The sequence below is a fragment of the Temnothorax nylanderi genome, unplaced genomic scaffold (assembly GCF_030848795.1).
Source record: "Temnothorax nylanderi isolate EJ_2023f unplaced genomic scaffold, tnyl_v1.0 TNYL_tig0121_pilon, whole genome shotgun sequence".
Lineage (NCBI taxonomy): Eukaryota > Metazoa > Arthropoda > Insecta > Hymenoptera > Formicidae > Temnothorax > Temnothorax nylanderi.
The window spans coordinates 411,949-432,691 of NW_027249183.1; the positions used below are offsets into that span (position 1 = coordinate 411,949).

The window sequence follows — 20,743 nt, forward strand, 5'->3', positions numbered from 1 at the left end:
ATCGAATACTCGTGGGATACTAACGTGTGGTACAGGCGCAGTAGGGGAAAGTGGGCACCCTTGAACCACGTTTTTTCAAATTAACAATTTGAAAACATTTCACATTAAAAATGGTTTTTAATAACTTCATTATAATATAAATGAGACTATTCGATGTTTAATATAATAAACTTTGTTTGTAAATGATTTAAGAAGTAAATTTTCAGAAATATTTTGCAAAAATAATGATATTTCGAAATGCTGCGTTTGTCACAGTGGACCCCATGGTGGGGTCGATTGAGCCATAGCGTAGGGTACACTGTGACATGTAATGTGAAAGGTAGGGTACCCTGTGACATGTAATGTGAAAGGTAGGGTACCCTGTGACATGTAATGTGAAAGGTAGGGTACCCTGTGACACGTAGTCTATATTAACTCTCTCTACAAAAAGGAAAAACCAAGACTGTGCTAGAGAACCAATTTATCAATAATCGTGTCATATTTGTTTCATCAGATGACCTAAGAAATTGAAAACTGAAAACAAAATCCTATAACCTCACTTTTTATCGTAACCTAGCAGAGATCAACGAATATTGCTTTACAGCGACTCGATTACATGTGATCTGTAACTAAAGGGTGAAAAAAAAAGAAAATGAAAGTGTGGATATGATAATCGATGGGAATTATTTTATTTTATAGGAAAATTTAGGCACTAACATTTACTATATTCCGCGATCGAAACACACTACGGAAACTCGCGTTGTCACGTAGGTAGGTTAGGTAGTTCTGTAAGCGTGGCACAGAGGACCCCATCAACCTGCGTCACATTGGATGACCCCACTGAACATCACCTCTATGAAGTTGGCCGGGCAACTTCAACGTATCGAACTTTCATTAATTGGAATCGATTGGTGGTCGTTTGGTGGTCTTTGGTAGTCTAGTCCGATCGTTTGGTGGTTAGCCGTTTTCCTGTAAAATAAAAATAAAATATCCGGTGTGAAGTTAGCCGGACAATTTTTTTTTTCAACCAATTTAACTTTATTATAGCTCATTCGACGCAGAATCGTTTGGTGGTCACGAATATCATCATTAAAACGTTTGGTGGTCAACCGTTTTCCCAGAAAATAGAAAAAACCGTATGCCCATAATGCCGGACATATCACCTCTGTGCCATTAGTCGGAAAAATTGTATTTATCACCCAAATTGACTTTGATAGAGCTCATTCGACGCGAAATCGTTTGGTGGTCACTTCTTCTGTTTAGTGGCGCTTTTACTTGCTCCGTCACGGATGTAAACGGCCATTATACCATTCGGATTGTTTGGTGGTCACGAATATCGTCATTAAAATGTTTGGTGGTCAATCGTTTTCTTAAAAAATAGAAAAACCCGTACGCTCACGCCATTGGTCGTATGACTCCGTGACGTTAGCTCGGTAATTTGATGGATAAATATTATTTATCAATCAAATTGACTTTGATAGGGCTCATTCGACGCGGAATCGTTTGGTGGTCACGAATATCGTCCTTAAAACGTTTTGTGGTCAATCATTTTCTCAGAAAATAGAGAAAACCGTATGCGCATAACGCCGGACATATCACTCTGTGCCATTAGTCGAAAAAATTGTATTTATCACCCAAATTGACTTTGATAGAGCTCATTCGACGCGGAATCGTTTAGTGGTCACGAATATCGTCATTAAAACGTTTGGTGGTCAATCGTTTTCTTAAAAAATAGAAAAAACCGTACGCTCACGCCATTGGTCGTATGACTCCGTGACGTTAGCTCGGTAATTTGATGGATAAATATTATTTATTACCCAAATTGACTTTGATTGGGCTCATTCGACGCGGAATCGTTTGGTGGTCACGAATATCGTCATTAAAACGTTTGGTGGTCAATAAATAATATTTATCCATCAAATTACCGAGCTAACGTCACGGAGTCATACGACCAATGGCGTGAGCGTACGGGTTTTTCTATTTTTTAAGGAAACGATTGACCACCAAACGTTTTAATGACGATATTCGTGACCACCAAACGATTCCGCGTCGAATGAGCCCTATCAAAGTCAATTTGGGTGATAAATACAATTTTTCCGACTAATGGCACAGAGGTGATATGTCCGGCATTATGGGCATACGGTTTTTTCTATTTTCTGGGAAAACGGTTGACCACCAAACGTTTTAATGATGATATGCGTGACCACCAAACGATTCTGCGTCGAATGAGCTATAATAAAGTTAAATTGGTTGAAAAAAAAAATTGTCCGGCTAACTTCACACCGAATATTTTATTTTTATTTTACAGGAAAACGGCTAACCACCAAACGATCGGACTAGACTACCAAAGACCACCAAACGACCACCAATCGATTCCAATTAATGAAAGTTCGATACGTTGAAGTTGCCCGGCCAACTTCATAGAGGTTCTTTTCTTTGTTTTATATTCATTCTATACAGTTCAACACAGTTCTCTTTTGTCTTCTCTAACGAAGATATCCCGGCTGATCCTCAAATATTCATCGAGAAGTTCCGTGAACACATGCGGAAAGTTCGTGCCAGTCCTGCGGCACACCACGAGAAACGCAGAGTATTTATTCATAACACACTATTTACTTGTACTCATGTATTTGTCAGAAGGGACGCTGTCAAAAAACCATTGGAATCCCCGTACGAAGGACCTTATGAAGTCGTGGAACGTCCTACGGAAAAGGTCTTCACCCTGAAAATCAACGGCGAGAATAGTAACATCTCAATTGAAAGACTAAAACCAGCTTTTATCGAGGTGCTACCCCAACAACTTGACGAAGAACCGGAGCAAGGGACATCCCAGGCAGCTGTACCCTTATGCCCGTATCAGACTACGGATTGGGATTAAGATTGGATTGAAATTTGACCAATCAGAGCAAAGTTTACTAAACTTGAGATCAGTTTTCTCTGTTCTGATTGATTAAATTTCAATCCAATCTCAATCCCAATCCGTAGTCTGATACGGGCTTTACGTACTTACTCCAGAACTAAATCAGTTACCTTCGCAAATCATCGCGAAGGAACTTAGGGGGGAGCACTGTAGGAACCAGACAATGTAGCCAACCCCGAAACTTTAAAAATCTCTGTAACGCTAGTGTCGACACACAAGTCTTTTCTTTGTTTTATATTCATTCTATACAGTTCAACACAGTTCTCTTTTGTCTTCACTTCGAGATACACGAGGCGTAGTTTTAAGAATAAAGTTTATTAAGATATATACGCAATCTTTTGATATCTCCTCGTACCAGAGCGAATAGTTTTAAAGTAGTGCCTACAAGTAGGATAACGGTGCTGCCGGCGCGCGGCAAATCGAGAAGTTACCTCCTTTCATTCGCGTGAGTGCCGTCAACTGCCGTGAGTCGGTCGGTTCGCTGCGCGTCAGTTCGTCTCTCGGGTCTCGAGCTGTTCGGGTAGGTGTGTTTGGCACTCGGCCACAGTATATACCGGCCACAGTATATACCAGTATATACTGTGACTCGGCACTCGGCTGACTCGGCACTCTCGGCAGTTCCGTTACCGCGTACCGAGTACAAGTTCCCTTCCCGTGGATAGTTCGGCCCGGATAGTTCCCTCCTCTCCGTGCGAGTGCATACTGCATACGGGAAGTGGGTCAGTGCTGTTGTTTTATTTATTTTTTTTGTGTGTTTTTTTGTGCCGATCGCGGCGGAATCCGATATGCCCGCGGATGCGGATTACACCTCTGGATTTAACATGGTGAGTGTTGACGACGCGCGGTGTCGATGATCCCCGAAGTGGCGATGTAACCCAGCGCCGCGACGCGCCCTGAAATTTTCGGGTTTAAGTTTTAACACGACGCTCGCTCATGGTGGAGTCCAGGAGTGTTGTGCGCGTGAAATCGCGGTAAACCCCGTCCCGAGTCCCGAGACGCGAAGCAAGGTTCTTATCGTATGATATGCGAAACTAATTGAGCGAAAATGGAAAATTGTCCGATTATTATGATCATTTCGACGGGACCAATGACAAATACGCTTACACATCGATGTACTTTTTTATATTCTTTTATAAATAGAAAGAGAGGGAGAGAGATGAAAGGAGAGTATTTCTGCTCCAAAAATTGGTTTAGTTTTTATTCGACAGCTGTAGATAAACGTAGAAGATAAATGATTTCTTATTTCATGCATATAAGCTTTGGAAACAGATAAACAGATAATGTTTATTTATTGCAAATATATTTACGTGATTGAGAATATATATATATTTTTTTAACGCTTATCTTATATATGTGTAATTATATATAGAACAAGTATTATTTAGGTGTTACATAGTATAGTCATTGTTGTTTCCTTGTATGTACATTATTTTAATTCTGTGAGAAATCTCAACTATTTAAATCTATGTCATTCTATCATTTCTGACATCTTAATGACATATATTGTATCCAATAGACAAGTGATCGTTTATAATTTATATCTTTAGAGATTAATAATTAAAAATAGGATCTAGAAATGGGATTTACATCCGGTATTGTTTATTAATCGCTCTCTGAAATGTTATATGTAAGAACATAGATGAAAAGAAACATTACTGTTTCATTTATTTACGGCATAAACTTAATATTAGATACGTCAAAAGTCTTTGGTTTTTGTTGTTTGTCGAGTTTATTTTTTTTCCTTCTGAAATGAGGCAGTTTTGGTCAGTGAGAAATAAATTATTTGCGATATAACTTCAAAACACTATAGAATACGTAGAGCACGATTCATTAATTGTCAATTCTAATTCCTCGTAATATCATAATAGTATTTTACTATCGTATTTGAATTCTATAATATCTTGAATTATATAATATTTATGTTATAATAGAGAGAATTGTCAGTATATATATATATATATATATAATTTTGTAATGCCATTCTTTTTCTTTAATATATTAATCGGGTTTCACGACGAGTTTCATAACGGGTTTCATGACTCATGACGCTTTCATAAATAGCTCTCATCAATTTTTCCTTCAAGTTGAGAAAAAAAGCACACGGAAAGCTCTTGACGTGGAAGTAATTAATTTTCCATAATCAGGCATATATGCATAAAGATCACGTGTGAAATGTCAGGTCAAAGAAGTGAAGCATCATGGGGATAAAAATAAACTCTTGACACACATAATATTGCAAAGTTGCGATCAATTCTGCGTACCCTGTTCTTTTGAAGAATAATTATTTTATTATCAAATATTATATTTGTAAAATATTTTAAGATATATGACATTTTTCTCTTGGTTTTGGACTTTAGATTTATTCTTTTGTTTGTCTTCAGTTCAATATTGAATAACTAAGGCCCAGTTTCACAAGTGTCGGTTAACTTTTAACCTTAGAATAACTCACTTTTCGTCTCTTTCTAAGGGGGACATTAGAAGGAGACGAAGAGTGAGTTAATCTAAGATTAAAAGTTAACCGACACTTGTGAAACTGGGCCTAAAAGTCACTGTATGCGTATTACAATTATGCTATTCTATTTTAAACGAAACTTTAGGATGTCTCTATTTACGTATTGACACTCATTTATGTAAGCTTATCCTTCCAAAACAATTAAATGAGAGATTAGACAAAATTTCGAATACGCATCTCCTGACGTCCATATACCAAATTATCAGAGCTGCTCTGTGAAACCATATTTCGACAAAAGGTATCGCGAATTAAATTTAATTTCAAGTTTATCCTCTCCAGGAGAATATAATTAAAAAAGTGGTATATCGAACTGAAGTAAGTTGCGAATTCAAATTTCAAGGGCTACACTTTCCATATGGAGAACATGGTACGCGAGAGAGACGAAACAACAAGTTACTTCAGTGCACCTGTTCCGAATTATAATCTTCCGGAGGAGGCTAGATTGAAATCTGATTTCGTTCAAGCATTAGTTCTTATTGAAGTATATATTCCTGTGACGATTTTTCAGGAGTAAAAATATATTCTGGCTTTTAACCTTTTGTTTGATACGCAAATATTTTTATTCGTTATTTAAAACGAAATATGATTGTGAACGAAATATATTGTACATCTGTGCACATATTTATCTTCCTTTATCGGGTTGAAATTTGTGTAACTACGCGCTTTATGGAAGATTATACAAACACTCTGGGATCATAATTTATCACGATTTTATATCAATCAGACTATGATTAATCAAGATAAAGCGGACTGCGTTTCTTGTTGCTCCATAAACCTTAGAAAGTTGTAAATTGTGTTGGGAGCTTGATTGATAAATCGATAAAAAGTCACTTAAGAAGCTGATTAATATAGGTATAAATATGTTTTTATGTTACAAGAATTATGTAATACGTCTGTATTATTGTGTTAACACGGAATAATTAATTTCTCGTCGTTTGATACGTGAAAGAAAGATTAGATTGGAGAGCACGAATTATGTAATTAGAAATCTTGCAGCGAGTAATTCTACCGGTCGAAGTAATCACTGATTAAGCTAATTAGAGTTCGAGCGAGGTAACTCCAATAACGTCCTAACTACATCAAGACGCTCTTACGATTCGCGCACGGCATGAGACATTATCGTAATCTGATCGAGGACGCACCTTAATGTCGTTTATCTTTAAGAGTCGCTTACGTCCCGATTAGGTTCAGAAGTTGGTTCAGAAGAACTCGATCGTCATGCATGTTGCGAATAAGCATCCCATTAGGAAATTGGTCGAGATATCCTCGCTAATCTATTTTCGCGAAGTCTCGTCAGAAACTTTTCAATTTATTTTGCGAATAATTGTGCACAATAAACAGGCATAATTAAGGCATAAATAAAGCGATTGATTATCGAAGGAATTTAAGATATTTTTCGAGGCTGTTGGGCTCAAAGATGGAACGAACGAATGTACGAGCCAGCATCTCATCAGGGCCCTGGCACATAGAAAAACATAAGCAGTAAACAAATTGATCAATCACAGTCAAGTATTCTCGAAAACTCAAGATAGCTATTGGTCAATTTGTTTACTGCTTAAGTCTTACTGCTTAAGTTTTTCCACGTGCCATAGACCTTAGGCATGGGCTCATCTCAGACCCCGCAACTTGAAAATTGAGGATTGTGAACTGAAGATTAGAATTCGATCAATCGGATGAGTTTAAATTTCAATCCGTGTCGTTCCGATCGGTTGAATTCCAATCTCCAGTTCGCAATTTTCGATTCCCGTTGCATAATCTGATACTTTAGCGTCGATACTTTAGTCTGATGCTGAGACTTTAGCGTTATTAGGCCATCCTCCGAGATACTGCATCTGGGTGTTCGTAGATTACAGAGAGCTCTCGGCGCGCGTTGTAACATAAATATAACGTAAATAAGTAAGGAACAAGCGAGAGCTATTTCATGGGAAAAACGTGAGTGAACCGAGTATCTCGCGGAGCGAATCCAGACATGAAACGTTCTTTACGTTATGTATAATAATTTACTAAATTTACTGATATCGAGATCTCTCGGTTATTGTTCAGCGCTCCTCTGGTCGCCAGTAAACCGATTAAGCCGCGCTTCTGCGCGGCTGGTCAATCACACGATCATCGAGAAACTTATTAACATCCGCGCGTTAACGGAAAGGATTTTTAGGACCTATCCAGACAAACTTGCAGCGTAGCTGCATAACTTTATACATATGCATAAAGAAAATTATCCAATCGCATTGCTATATCTATATCATATGGACACGCGTAAAATGTGATTGGATCATTTTCTTTATGCATAATGGTTATGCAGCTATGCAAATTTGTCTGGATTGGCCCTTAAGGGCCATGGCACATGGAAAAACTTAAGCAATGAGACTTAAGCAGTAAGCAAATTGATCAACAGCTTATATCTCAAGTTTTTGAGAATACTTGACTGTGATTGTAATTTGCTTACTGCTTAAGTTTTTCTATGTACCGTGGCCTTAATAGGATCTCGTTGTATGCCCAGACAGCACCATGTCCATAATCGGGACATAAGGCGTCTTAAAGATGTCTCAAAGATATCTTTAAGACGTCTTATGTCCCGATTTCGAACATGCGTGCTGTCTGGGTGTTTATTCGCAGCACGTAGAGCGCTCGGATCTGCATGTGCTTTCTCTATTAAAATCTCACGTTGTTAAGAGCAAGAGAATAGAATGCCGGAGCATTTTCGGAGCTATAGTTTTTCAATCGCGGGCTACGACCGCTCGAGATTATTTCGGTCGCGCGGCTTCTAAAACGAATGTTGGAGGACAGAGAGATGTACTGATGTACAGAATCATGATACGTGCGTGTATACGTAACGAGTAAACACGCATACGTACGCTCACACAGCGAGGATACAGAGACATAAAACGTTGGCGCGGCGCGGCGCGACGTGGCGCACGCGCGTCTTCGCGAGTCGATAATGCACCATCGAAGCAGCCAGCACACCGACACACCGACACCGTCGCCGTCGCCGTCGCTTCGCATCGGTGATTCTCGATGCCGTGCGGGCCGTGCCGGGGGCATCCCGAAGTCGTCGGAAACGGAGGATTCGCGTTTCTCCTCTTTCTCGCGCTTGTGAGCGACGCTCGTGATATCGCCGTACTATTTAGCGGCGGTTCCGGTTTCAATTTATGTCACAAATGTCGAATAAATTAGATCTCTACAGAGGGTGACACAAAATCACCGGATGCTCGTTTAGCACCGATCGCTGTATTAGCTACCTTCTTTCATTTTGTAAGCTACTCGCTCGATTTTCATGAAACTTCGCCTATTGGGGTAATTTGGTAATATTTCATTCGAATCTGAAATAAAAAATACAAAATTTAAAATAGTGGATCCAATATGGCGAACAGAATTTAAAAAAAATAATCTGATTATCATAAAGTTCGACTTTAGGAAATTTTTAACATTGTTAAGTAGCCTCGAGTTTCCAACTTCGTTTTATTTAAAATTCAGCGATCCCAAAAATCGTGTTTCAATAATCAGATTATTTTTTTTAAATTCAGCCCATATTGGAGCCACAATTTTGAATTTTAGAGTTCTGAGGCCAGAATCAAATTCAGCGATTCCAAACACTCTTAGAAAACAAGGGCTTCTATAAGTTACTTTGTTAGAAAGCTTCTCAAAGGATTAACAGACAGATTCTGTGGCTAATACAGAATAAATTTTGTTTCTTTTTCAGCGAAAATGTTGAGTTTCAAATCGTCGGTGAGTTCTAAATTACAAATGATTGGATGGTTTCTCGTGAATTAATTACTTCCGAAGTTGAGTGGGACGGTCGAGGGCCGAAATAAAGCTGTTGCCTTCAATTAATTTCAGCTGGAGCTTTAAGAGATTCTTAATTTGATGCATAGATGCATGATGTGGAAAAATTGGAGAGTTACCATAAATCAACAATAACAACAAAGGCCTTTTTCGCATTTCCACCCAGAAAAAATCGATTGTAAGTTGGCCAGGGAGTCTATCGTCGAAACGTCCCCAATGTTTACGAAACATTCCGCATAGGAATCTTGTATAATGTATGAGAAGACCTATAATGCCGAGCCGATTATATTCAATACCATTTGCGAAATAATGAAACAACCGTATCACCCTCACGAGAAAAAGAGAGACTCTCAGTATTTCGGCAAATATATATCGTGACGCGTCTGCGGTATGGTTCGCCCGATATTGAATTAGCAACCGCACTTCGGGAACATTTCGCTTCATTAAACACAATAGAGCCGTCGTTTACACCCGAGTCAAAGACTTCGAAACGACTAGTACTTAACGCGGGAGAACATTCCCAACAGTTCCGTAAACTCTCGCGCCACTTAAACTGATGTATCTTTTAAAGTTTCCATATCGGATCTGCATATGTTTCGCACTAAATTTTGGTCCACATTTTCGTGCGACGGTGACCCGAAACATCAGATTTCTCCGGGCGATCCTACCTTTCGCTCAGTGGATCGATTTGATTTACCTACTTTTGCACGTGCGCATGGACGTCGTCGTCTCGCGGGGCAGATGTAAATCACAACGGTTGTCGAATAATGTAAAAGTATATCCGGCGTGTCATAGCGACATGTATTATTCTTTTGATCGTTACACGCGCACATCCAGTCGGACATATATAAAGCGGTACGTTTCAGAAATCACATCTCTGATGAATATTGAATTGTCGAAAAGTCAAATGCGGTACATTTTAGAGGAAATTAATAAACCTAGTTGGACATGACCGAAAATTGGCGTTTTCTCCTTTGAAAATTGTTAAACTAGGTATTTCTCTTTAAAAAGAAAAAAAACATGGGAGTGTTAATTTAATATTTCTTCGATAATTTAATAACTTTTGTTTATGAAACGCATAGAATTTTTATTTACTTTGGGAATCCAAAATTTCCAAACTATTATTGATACTACATTTTATCTTGTGGAAATGTACAATATACGTATATAATATTTTCTTTTTGGATATATGAATATATATTTTTGTATAGTTTACATATTTTGTGTAGTTATATATATGTATATACTGCCGGCCAAAAGTTTGAGATTATTAATTAAAAATGTCTATCATATTAAATAAAATTACTTATGCGTTATAACTTAACATATTAATATTACGGAATTAATTGAAATATTTTTAAATTTTATATGTGGTCATCCCACTTTTGGCCAGCAGCACATCTAATATATACATGAAAAAATCACAAATATCCTGTATTGTTTAGGGTTGATAATAAGAACACTTTGCACTACGTTCTTTGCGTGATGAGATTGCATTCGCCATACGTAAGGAAGGAGGAATGGAGAACGCCGATGACTGGCGACGCAAGATGCGTATAACTGCATGCAATCGCTAGAGTACTAGGAGGAAATGCGCGTATGCGAAAAGGAGAAAAATGGGAGGCGTTAGAGAAAGTTTGCTTGGTTATCGATGAAGACGGAAGAAGATGTTACCTAGAAACGGTCCAGGGAGCAAGCAAACCGGATTATTCGGATTCGTTCAACCTCGTCGGAGGAACCGGTCCCGAAAAGGGACCTATTCTATTTCTTCCGCTGGCTGCGCAGCCCACTTTTGCGCGAGACAATGATACATTGTTCAGGGATTTGCCTTCGACCTAGACGATGTAAATAATGAGCTCGATCCGCGCGGTAGATACGCTAATAAGCGAATTACCGGTTATTCGCGACCAACGCTGGAAAGTCTGACAAAAGGAGGGTGAAAGTTTTTTCTCGAAAGAGATTTCTACGATCCACACGCACACGCATACACACATACACACTTCCGCACGCACTTGCATACAGGGTGTTTATATATTCCTAAATCAAGTGATTGCGAGAAAGAAAAATGGGATTCGACTGTAGTTTGATCAATAAATAAAGGTCAGACCGAAAGTGACATTGACCCTGATCGAAATTGAGTCCTACTTATTAGACGAGATACTTTAGGCAGCGCACCTGTGTTTCGCGCGAAACCGGTTGAGAGACGTTAACTGTGGAACGCGCTTGCTTTTCAGACGATGCGGTAGTGGACAGCTTCGCAGTGGCGGAGTCCTTTTACGGGCATCGAAGGTTGAATTTGGAGAAGAGAGATATTTCGCGTGGAGCGGAGGGGAAGAAGGGAATCTAGATGCTAGGCCGGATCAAAACGAAATAGAAGAGAGAAAGAGCGAGAGAAAGAGAGTTCTTAACAGGAAGAGCAGGCGAGGACGAGATAGGGGAGGAAAGAGAACGAGAGAGAGAGAGGGATGGGTGCTGGGATGGGCAGAAGCGGCACGACCGGCGGTCTGCTCGAGGCACTTCCCACGGGAACCCCGCTCCATGTGGCGATGCTTGGTCTCGACAGTGCCGGGAAGACGACCGCCCTGTACAGACTCAAATTTGATCAGTATCTCAACACCGTGCCGACCATTGGCTTCAATTGCGAGAGAATTCGCGGCGGCATCGGGAAAGCTAAAGGTACGTCCCCCATAATAATTTTCCACCCTTTCAACCGTCTGTGTCTCTAATACGCTATGTACTCCGAAACTACCGGGTCTTTGCCCTTTTAATGGCAGTCTCTTTGACTAATCTAGATGATCTTTGATTTTCCTTTCAGCGAAATTGTCGTGGTATCGATGTTTTTCGAGTTACACGCGATCGAAGAGAATGAGCTTTTCGCAAATTAAATTTTGAGGAGCCAAGCAGATAGCAATTATTCGCTTCAGTTAATTCCAGATAGAATTGACCTCAATAAAATTTTAATACGAGTCTCTTAGTTAAAGAGATATATATGGAAATGAGAAAGTTGCAATAAACGATGGTTTCTCTCGACATTTTTGATAAGAATAAAAATCGACTTTAAATTAGCCGAGAAATGAAAAGGACATCCGGCACTTTTAGAATGCTGTATATTACAAGTTTTGATACAGTCTTCGCATTTATTTTACCCCTTTTCTTTTACTCCTCCTTTTTGCTTTTCACCAGTTGAGCCTCCATAAGTTGGGTCTCTCCTACTTCTCCTCTCTTCTACTATTTAATTTTTATTCGTGCTCATCTAATTCTACGCATACCTATACATCACTATTATGAGCTTGAGCGGAGATTGAAAAATACTTGTCAAGAATATAAAAATCGCTTGGATCTTAATGACTAAATAGAATATACAAAAGTTGGATTATAAATGCAACAAGTCGCGGACACTACTTTTGGGCGTTTGCATTACGATATCGCTCGGATCTTAATGACTAAATAGAATATACAAAAGTTGGATTATAAATGCAACAAGTCGCGGACACTACTTTTGGGCGTTTGCATTACGGTATTTTTTTCTCGTTGAAACACAGTATTTTTCTTTTTTAAACACAGGTGTCAATTTCCTTGTATGGGACGTCGGTGGGCAAGAGAAGCTACGGCCGCTATGGAAATCTTACACGAGATGCACCGACGGTATAATTTTCGTTGTTGACTCCTGCGACATTGAGCGGCTCGAAGAGGCGAAAATGGAGCTTACCAGGACAGCGAGGAGTCCGGACAATGCGGGTGTGCCGATCTTGATTCTCGCCAACAAACAAGATTTACCTGGTACAACTAATATTATAAAATTTACCATAAATTATATCTTAAAGTCTGGACTGAACGTCTTTTTAATCAAAAAGTACTCGTTTACTTAATTTTTGTTTTCTAATTATATCTCTCAATTTTGTGGGCATTTATTTGACGTGTATTTATTTAACGCACTTTTTCCTCGAATTCTTTTTGCATAATATGACGCAGCATACTTACGCACATTACACACTTGTTCTTGTGTGTACACTCGATTACGTTCGGTAACAGTTGGTCCAAATGACCATAGCGCGCGCGATTGCGTTTAGTCATTTCCGCGTCGTCACGAACGTCGTGTCTTTCTAAAGTTATACCACACGCTACGAGAGATTGCATAAAAATCTGAATAAATGCACATTTGTTTAAATATTGGATTTTTTGACAAAATTTTTTTAAATATTGAATTTCTTGACAAAACTTAATTAGTGACTCAGAAGAGACGTGAAGTACACACTGTAAAAAAAATCTTATAAAAGTAAAAATCCATCCAAAGTCTAAAAGAAATCTGTCGTCAAAACGATATCCCGTGATTGTGAGATATCCTATAAAGCAGATGGTAACACGAGAAATTTTTCTAAAGATATAAATAAATACGACAGTATCATTTAGCCATTAGATTTTTAAAATAATTATCAATTAAATGCATAAATTTCGCAATTCCGAATACTTTGTTTTACGTACTTTTTATTCAATTTTTGAATAATTTCGAACACCTCGTTTTAAGTACTTTTTATTCAACTTTTGAATAATTCGATAATTCCGAATACTTCGTTTTACGTGCTTTTTAAGCGACGTACGAATAAGTTTTATGTAAGTACCTGAGATAAAGATTTTATGCTAATTTATTCAGCAAAGCACTGCAACTTTGATATCTCACTTTATAGTTTATTAAATTTATAGAATAGAGAAGAAATTTAATAGAAGTAATGTAGGCATAATTACGGTCAGCTTCGTTTCGTTGACGAGCTCTCTACCACGTAGGTGCGAAAGAAGTTGGCGAGCTGGAGAAGCATTTGGGAGTGTTAGAACTTGCGGGGATGCCGGGTAGCGCTTGTATTCGCGTACAACCGGCGTGTGCTATTACGGGCGAAGGACTTCACGAAGGCTTGGATACGCTGTACCAGCTGATCTTAAAGCGACGCAAGCTGGCGAAATTGAATCGGAAACGGGCCAGGTAGGCCAGGGCCTCGGAAGACTGCACATGCGTCTTCTGATATTGCCGATCGCGGACGGCCTCTCCTGTCGACTCCTGGCGACGGTTTCCACAACTTCCACCACGTCCTCTCTTTCCAATTGCGATGAGGACGTAGCGCATTGACTTGGAAGAAGGACGGTGGACGGTGACCACGAAGGGTGCGATCACCTCCCTTTGACTTTCGCTCTCAGCGAGACGCTGTTGGAACTACTTGGAGCTTGCGTCGATTTTTAGGTGTATGTGTGTGTATGCGTGTACATATAAGTATATGTCGGTGTAGAGCATGTGGATATGAGAAACAGGGGATTTTAACGATTATTGTTCCTATTAGGTTGTTGCATATAAATTTTACTTTACTAAAAATCAAGATTATTGATATCCAAGGGTCTGCAGTTTTAATCGAAATATGTTAATTAAAATAGTATCCGTCGGTAATCTTGTTGATTTATTGCTATGGTGAGACGTGACAGAAGATATTTTCACGACGTGAAGAGTAAAATACAGAAACATACAGTTTAAAAGGCGTAAATTTTATATTTACAAATTCTTTTGTCATTATACTGATTCATCATCTGCAATTGATTGGCACGAATTCACAAATAAATTTATAACTTTGGAATAATGCACCTATTGTGTACTGCTGTATTACAAGAGTTTTAGTTCTGAAATAAAATTCAATTTTACGCCAAAATGGATTTATTTTGTATGCAACAACGTAATAATTAAAATGATCGTAAATATAAACGTGTGACGATGCTAGTCGACTGAGGGAGAATCTATCGTTGCGACAAAGGAAACGAGTCGATGCGAAAGTGAAATAAATAAATATAAGTAAATAATTGTAAATAAATCGGGAAAGTTGTAATTTCATGCTGGCACAAATTTCAAATGCGAAAATGCATTTTAACACGAGCAACGAAGTTGATCAACGTCGAAAAATCTGTGGCAATATAAATCGTCCTAAATTACTTAGCGAAATTGAATGTTATTATTGCTGCAAGAGTTAAGAGTTGCCATATATTTTTTTTAAATACAAAGCAACATAGCAATATATTCTATTTATACGCGCGTGTAATCGGATGTTGCTTATTTCGTAAAGTTTTATACCTTTTTGTAAAGACCTCATTTATTAGACTTATTGTTAAAGAAACATAATTGTTATTACAAAATTTGATACAGCGCAGTTTTTTGGTAATTTAATTTTATTCTTTATAGAATTAATCGAAACATCTGGTAAACGAATATATGTTTGCGATTAATTATCTATTGGATTATGTTGCTCATCGAAATGTCGCTACATGTCTCTATGAAAAACTTTCGAGTTCCTATTTGCCCTGCTATTTATTGATGATTATTTAATACCAATAAGTTATTGCCGCTGTCAATGTCATGTATATACATATATATTCTAAAACTAGGAACTTCTGGGGAAATTATTACGGACACTAAAATACATTTCAGTAATATGTTATATTCAATATACAGGTATAAAAAGATTCAGAAAGAAACCAAAAACTCACTTATTTGCTATTTGATTTGACGTGGAATCTCTGGTGTCTACTAGAGGAGATATATGTATATGCATATACATATATACATATATGTATGTATGTATATACGTTATCTCTAGCAGGATATTTTATAAAAAAAAAGTTGCTCGTGTAAAGAAAAAAAAAGAGGTACTCGAAGGTGGAGTGTATATCGCAGTCTTCTTATAAGGTTTATAACGAAGGAATGCGTGAACTGGCGCTTTGTAGCCAAGAGATAACTGTCAGGCATGGTTGTTGTTTTTATATCGACTGTCGTTCCAAATTCTATTGTACACTATACTTGCCCCTTGTTGTGTTTTTATTATCTCTGAATATTTTATCTCGTGCTTCAATCGATCGTTAAATCGCCTATTTATGTATACATATTATTAATAGCGCTAGCTAAGTAATCGACGATGCGTAGCGCGTTAGACTGATACGATCCTTTCGGATATATACGCACGAGGAATTTTCAAATAAATGTGCTGATTCCGTTACGTTTTCAATGACGGCACCATTCATTTTCTTTCTTCCTCGGTCACCTCCTCTTTCTCCTTTTCCCGCATTTGTTCTCGACTCGAAGATACGTCGTTGAACGTTGCCACCTCGGGCTCGATATCGTCGCGCTTCCTCCGGAATGTCAAGTCGAAATCGTCCGGAAACTTGGAACGATACGCGACGAAGTCCTCGCGTCCGCAGTAATCGGTGAAGAAGGTGAGAAACTGAGCTTCCTCGTCCGTCGGTTTCGGCATTCGCGATGGCAGCCTCGTCTTCGTCGTGATAGGTACCGAACGCCGAATTAGTAGCCGTTTCTTCGTCGCGGGCGGTTCCATGATGCGCTTCAGCGCGTCCAGTAGTCGGTGCATCAGCTCGAACTGGCAATCATGCGAGTTACGGTTGAAACATTGGTTGCGCCAAATAATTACGAGACAGTCCACGTAATGTAATCATTGTTTAAGATCATAAGATGTTAAATTTCTGACTATAGACTTCATTAAATCGACTGTCATTATATTGTTTAAGATATTAAGTTTAAGAGTAGAGATTTCAATTGTTTCAGATGTTACGTGTAAACTAAAAACTGAAAGCTAAATTTAAGACCGTAGACGCATTTATAGTTAAGTAAAAAATGGATGTTTAATATAAATTATTTACCTTTTTCGCGGCGTCTTCCGCCTCCTTTATAGACTTCATCTCTTGTCGGAATCCTTCCCGCTCGCAAGCACGGACGATTTCGCGCGGCAGATTATCCAGCTGAAGATTAAGCTCTTCGTAGATTTTTTCGATCCACTTCATCATCGAGAAACTATCAAGATTCGCGTCGTTTGGGCCTATGCAGTTCTCGTAGGTATCTTCTACGAAGACGCGAAGATAGAGTACCTCCTCAGAGCAGACTAGACGTCGGAAAACATCTCGAAGAAGGTAATTAGCGTATTCCTCGAGCTTTGCCGCTCTGCTTTCTGCCTTAGCGATGGAATTCTATCGAATATTTTGACTCGTTAGACTAATCGTTAATGTCGGAGACTTAATATATATTTTTTTAAACGAAAACGATAGATTTTAAATGAGAATATTCACTGAGAGGATTAAAATAAGTACTGAGGCAACATAGATCGAAAGATTGATTAATGAAAGAAAAATGAGAGATATGGTTCTAAAAATGTAAGCTGTATCAATGAAAGCGGCAATCATTTTTATCTTTGACATGGTTCACTTTTCGTTCTACGTTAATCAAGCACCTTTTATTCCTCTCACTAAAAATCTCACTAAAGTGTTGGATCTTTTTTTTTAATATCCAAAATATACGTTAACGCATGTACTGAAATGCCTGATTTATGAATCGTTCTTTAACTAATTATTAAACTAATTGAAACCATTACGGACTTCCAAATCGTTGATCATTGAAGTAATCTCGCTGATCTCTCGTTTGATCTGCGCTTCGGTTACGGTGATGGTCTTAGTCATGTCTGCCATCGGTGCGGCGAGCGATTCGAGATGTACGAGCGCGTTTAAATTCTGGGTCTCCATCGCCCGAAAGATGCGGATCAGGTCGAATGGATCTTCGAAGTACAATTCGGCCGGGCCAGCGTCAGCGATGTCCTGCTCGAATAGTTCTAACGCGAAACGATCGTTGCGCGCATTGAGAAAAACGATTTTGGAAAGTGTCGAGCGCTATATATGTCCTGTCCCGAGTTTTACCTATCAAGTTCTCCAAGGATGCGCTCTCATCCAGCGTCTTGTATCTGCTAAACAGGTCTGTGGACGGGGCATCGGCGAAGATGATGCTCCTGCCCGACTCGGATCGTTGGAGCCAGTCGTACTTGGCCCTCCAGGCGACGGGCGACACCTGATAGAGGAACATCTGGCACATCTTCACCAGTCGCCAATTTTCCTCCCAAACGTAAACGTCCAGTCTGCTTTGGCCAAATTGCCTAGCGAGCTCGTTCCTCCGGGCGCTAATCTCCTCCGTCAGTTTCGCTTCTCGTTCCGCTTTCTCCAGCATATGCATACTTTTCTCGTGATCCTTCGACAGGAATTCCTCGAAGCCGCTTATGTATCGCCGGCAACGATGCTTTTGCAAAATAGTAAAATAGATGAATTTATACCGAAATATACACTATTAAATATTAAAGGATGAAATTTAAACCTTGAATTAAATAATATTTTGTTATTTTTAACTGCGATATGTGCCCAAATTTATTATTTTAATAAAAAACAGTATTATTTTTACTCTCTATTGGTTCAGTTAAATTAACATCGTTTAAATTAAATCTATAATCTTTTTCCTAAATCATGTGAAATATAAATATCTTATATAGACATTTCTCATGAAAATATTAATTTAATTAGTTGAAACTTATACCTGAATCTGTCGTAGTCGGCGTGTTTCTTGTTCGAACTGCTGATCGATGCGAATGCACTCGTCTTTTTCCTGGCCAATGAGAAGTTTTGTTTTCAGTACCTCTCGTACGTCTCGGATGTATTGCTCCAACGAGAACTTTTCTTTCACGGGTCTGCCGGACAATTCTGTAAAATACTGTGGGTCCACGTCCGTCATGGCGATTGCCTTATCCAGACGCTTGTGTTTCTTTGCTTCCTCCGCTTCTATCTCAACGTCCACCTGTACAGAATTTCTGAGGAATCGCGACAACGTCTAACACATGTCCACTGATTTTTTTTCACTTTCTTCCTTTTTTTTATTTTGCTACGATGGCTGAGAATTTTTAAGAATAAAAAGACGTTTTTTAATGAAAAATTTTTTTACGGTAATTTGCAAGTTTTATAACTTTTAGAAAATTTCTCCGATTTTTTATACGAATATTTTGAACTACTGACTTTTCAGTAATGCTGAGAAAGAGTCTACATTTTTTCTAGAATTCTTTCTATATGTGAATTCTGAAATATTCTAAAATTTCTTACACATTCTATAAGTTCTAAAGAAAACTTATAAAATCTGATGAAATTTTGGGTATTTTATAAAAAATCTTCATAAATTTAAAATATAAAAACTATTAAAAATATCATAGCTATATTAGAGTTTTTTTCACCTGAGTTTACACATCAGCAGTCAGTATTTTGAGCATTTGATAAATTGGATTACGTAATGTTATTTTGCAATGCAAACGATATTCATCACAGATCCCAATAACAGCGAAAAATCGTAACTCACGCGTAATCTTTGCAAAATATCACGGGACTGGGGGATTTTATATCGATCCTTGTGGACTTTTCTACCGCGTTCGGATATCGTTTTCTTCTTCTGCGCTTTCCACCATTGAAGATGAGCCAGGGTCTGGGAGCAGGAGGGAAAAGCAAAGGGCGATTGTTCATCCCTTGTATTTCCACCCTCATTCGGGGCATCGTGACCGCTGGTCCAATAATGTCGCGTTCTAGGAAGTTATATCAAAGTTTCTCATATGATAATTTGATCTCTCGCTTATACGATGATACATATGCTTTATTTCAAGCCGAAAAGCCGTGAGAGAAAAGCACAGCTAGGATAAAAAAAAATTCGGTTTTCACGGTAACCTTGAAAAGTTCCGATAAGCGTTATTGTTGAAGGCCGATGCGGTCCGAAGCGTCACGCGTGATTTCTTGTTCTCCGTTGGCGGCTGGATCCTCCAGTCGACCCCGCGCAGCTCGGGAAAGCTCATCTTCCGCGTTTTCTTTCTCATTAATCAGGGAATCAGGAAGGCGAGAATTACTTACAAAAATTCGCAGTAACTAGGTGAGATCCGTCCGAGGGATCTAATTTGTTTGACATGCGCTTTGCGCTCTTCTTCTTGAGCTGCGTTCAATGAGCTCTGTGTATGTGAGTGTGTGTGTGTATGTACTTCCGTCTTCCGTATCGCGAAACGTTAAGGAGAAATTCAATCAATGCACATGGTGAGAAAAAAGAAAGATAGAAAAACACCAAAGTAACATTGTGATATATTAATTATCTAATGCTAGATGGTATCGCACTGTGTTTTGCGATACGTAAAATACAAATTAAAAGACGTATATTTCAGTACAAATTAATATTTAATATATATGAATAGATCTCTAGGAAATAATTTATTTATCTATTTAATTAACGCAGCGCATCTAATGAGAATAATGCCGCGGAAGACCGCAGACTAATTGGACTTCCGCTAAGCAGGCATTATCGCATAAAAAAGATACTAAAAGGCGTACGAGCATTTTTAACTTTAAATCATAATAAACAATAGTTTTCAATAAAATTTTTATCCAGAATCTCTCAAGTTACTTAAATCAAGCACATTAAATATATGCTTGAATTTCGATTTTATTAATTTTTTACAGTTTAATATTTACTTTGATAGACTCTTATAAACAGTGTTTTTTTTTATACAACTGTAAAGTAAATAGGTCAATTCTTGTTAATATGCGCTAAACGTTATTTTATATCTAAATATATGTTTGTTAGTGTAACATGTGCTTCATTTATGAATATTAAATTAGAAACTGGACGGTAATATATTGCAATGTTAGTTTTAGCATAGAAAAAGAAAAAGAAAAAA

The 20,743-nt window shown here is 38.3% G+C and overlaps 2 protein-coding genes and 1 long non-coding RNA gene across 5 annotated transcripts; 1 reads left to right on the forward strand and 2 right to left on the reverse strand.

Annotated features, from left to right (window-relative positions):
* Positions 1 to 646: 646 nt before the first annotated feature.
* On the reverse strand, positions 647 to 1,299 carry LOC139776530 (uncharacterized). Its single transcript, XR_011719104.1, has 2 exons — positions 1,143 to 1,299; positions 647 to 948 (listed from the first exon to the last, which is right to left on the reverse strand). It is a non-coding gene; the product is annotated as an uncharacterized lncRNA (long non-coding RNA).
* Positions 1,300 to 3,190: 1,891 nt separating this feature from the next.
* Positions 3,191 to 16,225, forward strand: Arl4 (ADP ribosylation factor-like 4). 3 transcript variants are annotated; one of them, XM_071713220.1, is made up of 5 exons: positions 3,191 to 3,723; positions 10,640 to 11,038; positions 11,429 to 11,870; positions 12,759 to 12,974; positions 13,977 to 16,225. In XM_071713220.1, the coding sequence occupies exons 3-5, from the start codon at positions 11,660 to 11,662 to the stop codon at positions 14,171 to 14,173; spliced, it is 624 nt and encodes a 207-aa protein (XP_071569321.1). In that variant the 5' UTR covers positions 3,191 to 3,723; positions 10,640 to 11,038; positions 11,429 to 11,659; the 3' UTR covers positions 14,174 to 16,225. The 3 variants fall into 3 exon arrangements, with proteins under 3 accessions (XP_071569321.1, XP_071569319.1, XP_071569320.1); XM_071713219.1 differs by lacking the exon at positions 3,191 to 3,723 and adding an exon at positions 9,135 to 9,372; XM_071713218.1 differs by lacking the exon at positions 10,640 to 11,038.
* A 12-nt stretch (positions 16,226 to 16,237) lies between these two features.
* LOC139776528 (cilia- and flagella-associated protein 100) lies at positions 16,238 to 20,666 on the reverse strand. Its single transcript, XM_071713226.1, has 7 exons — positions 19,749 to 20,666; positions 19,390 to 19,609; positions 18,583 to 18,840; positions 17,919 to 18,291; positions 17,604 to 17,833; positions 16,875 to 17,198; positions 16,238 to 16,594 (listed from the first exon to the last, which is right to left on the reverse strand). Exons 1-7 carry the CDS (start codon positions 19,892 to 19,894, stop codon positions 16,238 to 16,240), a joined length of 1,908 nt encoding a protein of 635 aa, XP_071569327.1. The 5' UTR covers positions 19,895 to 20,666.
* Between the last annotated feature and the right edge of the window lie 77 nt (positions 20,667 to 20,743).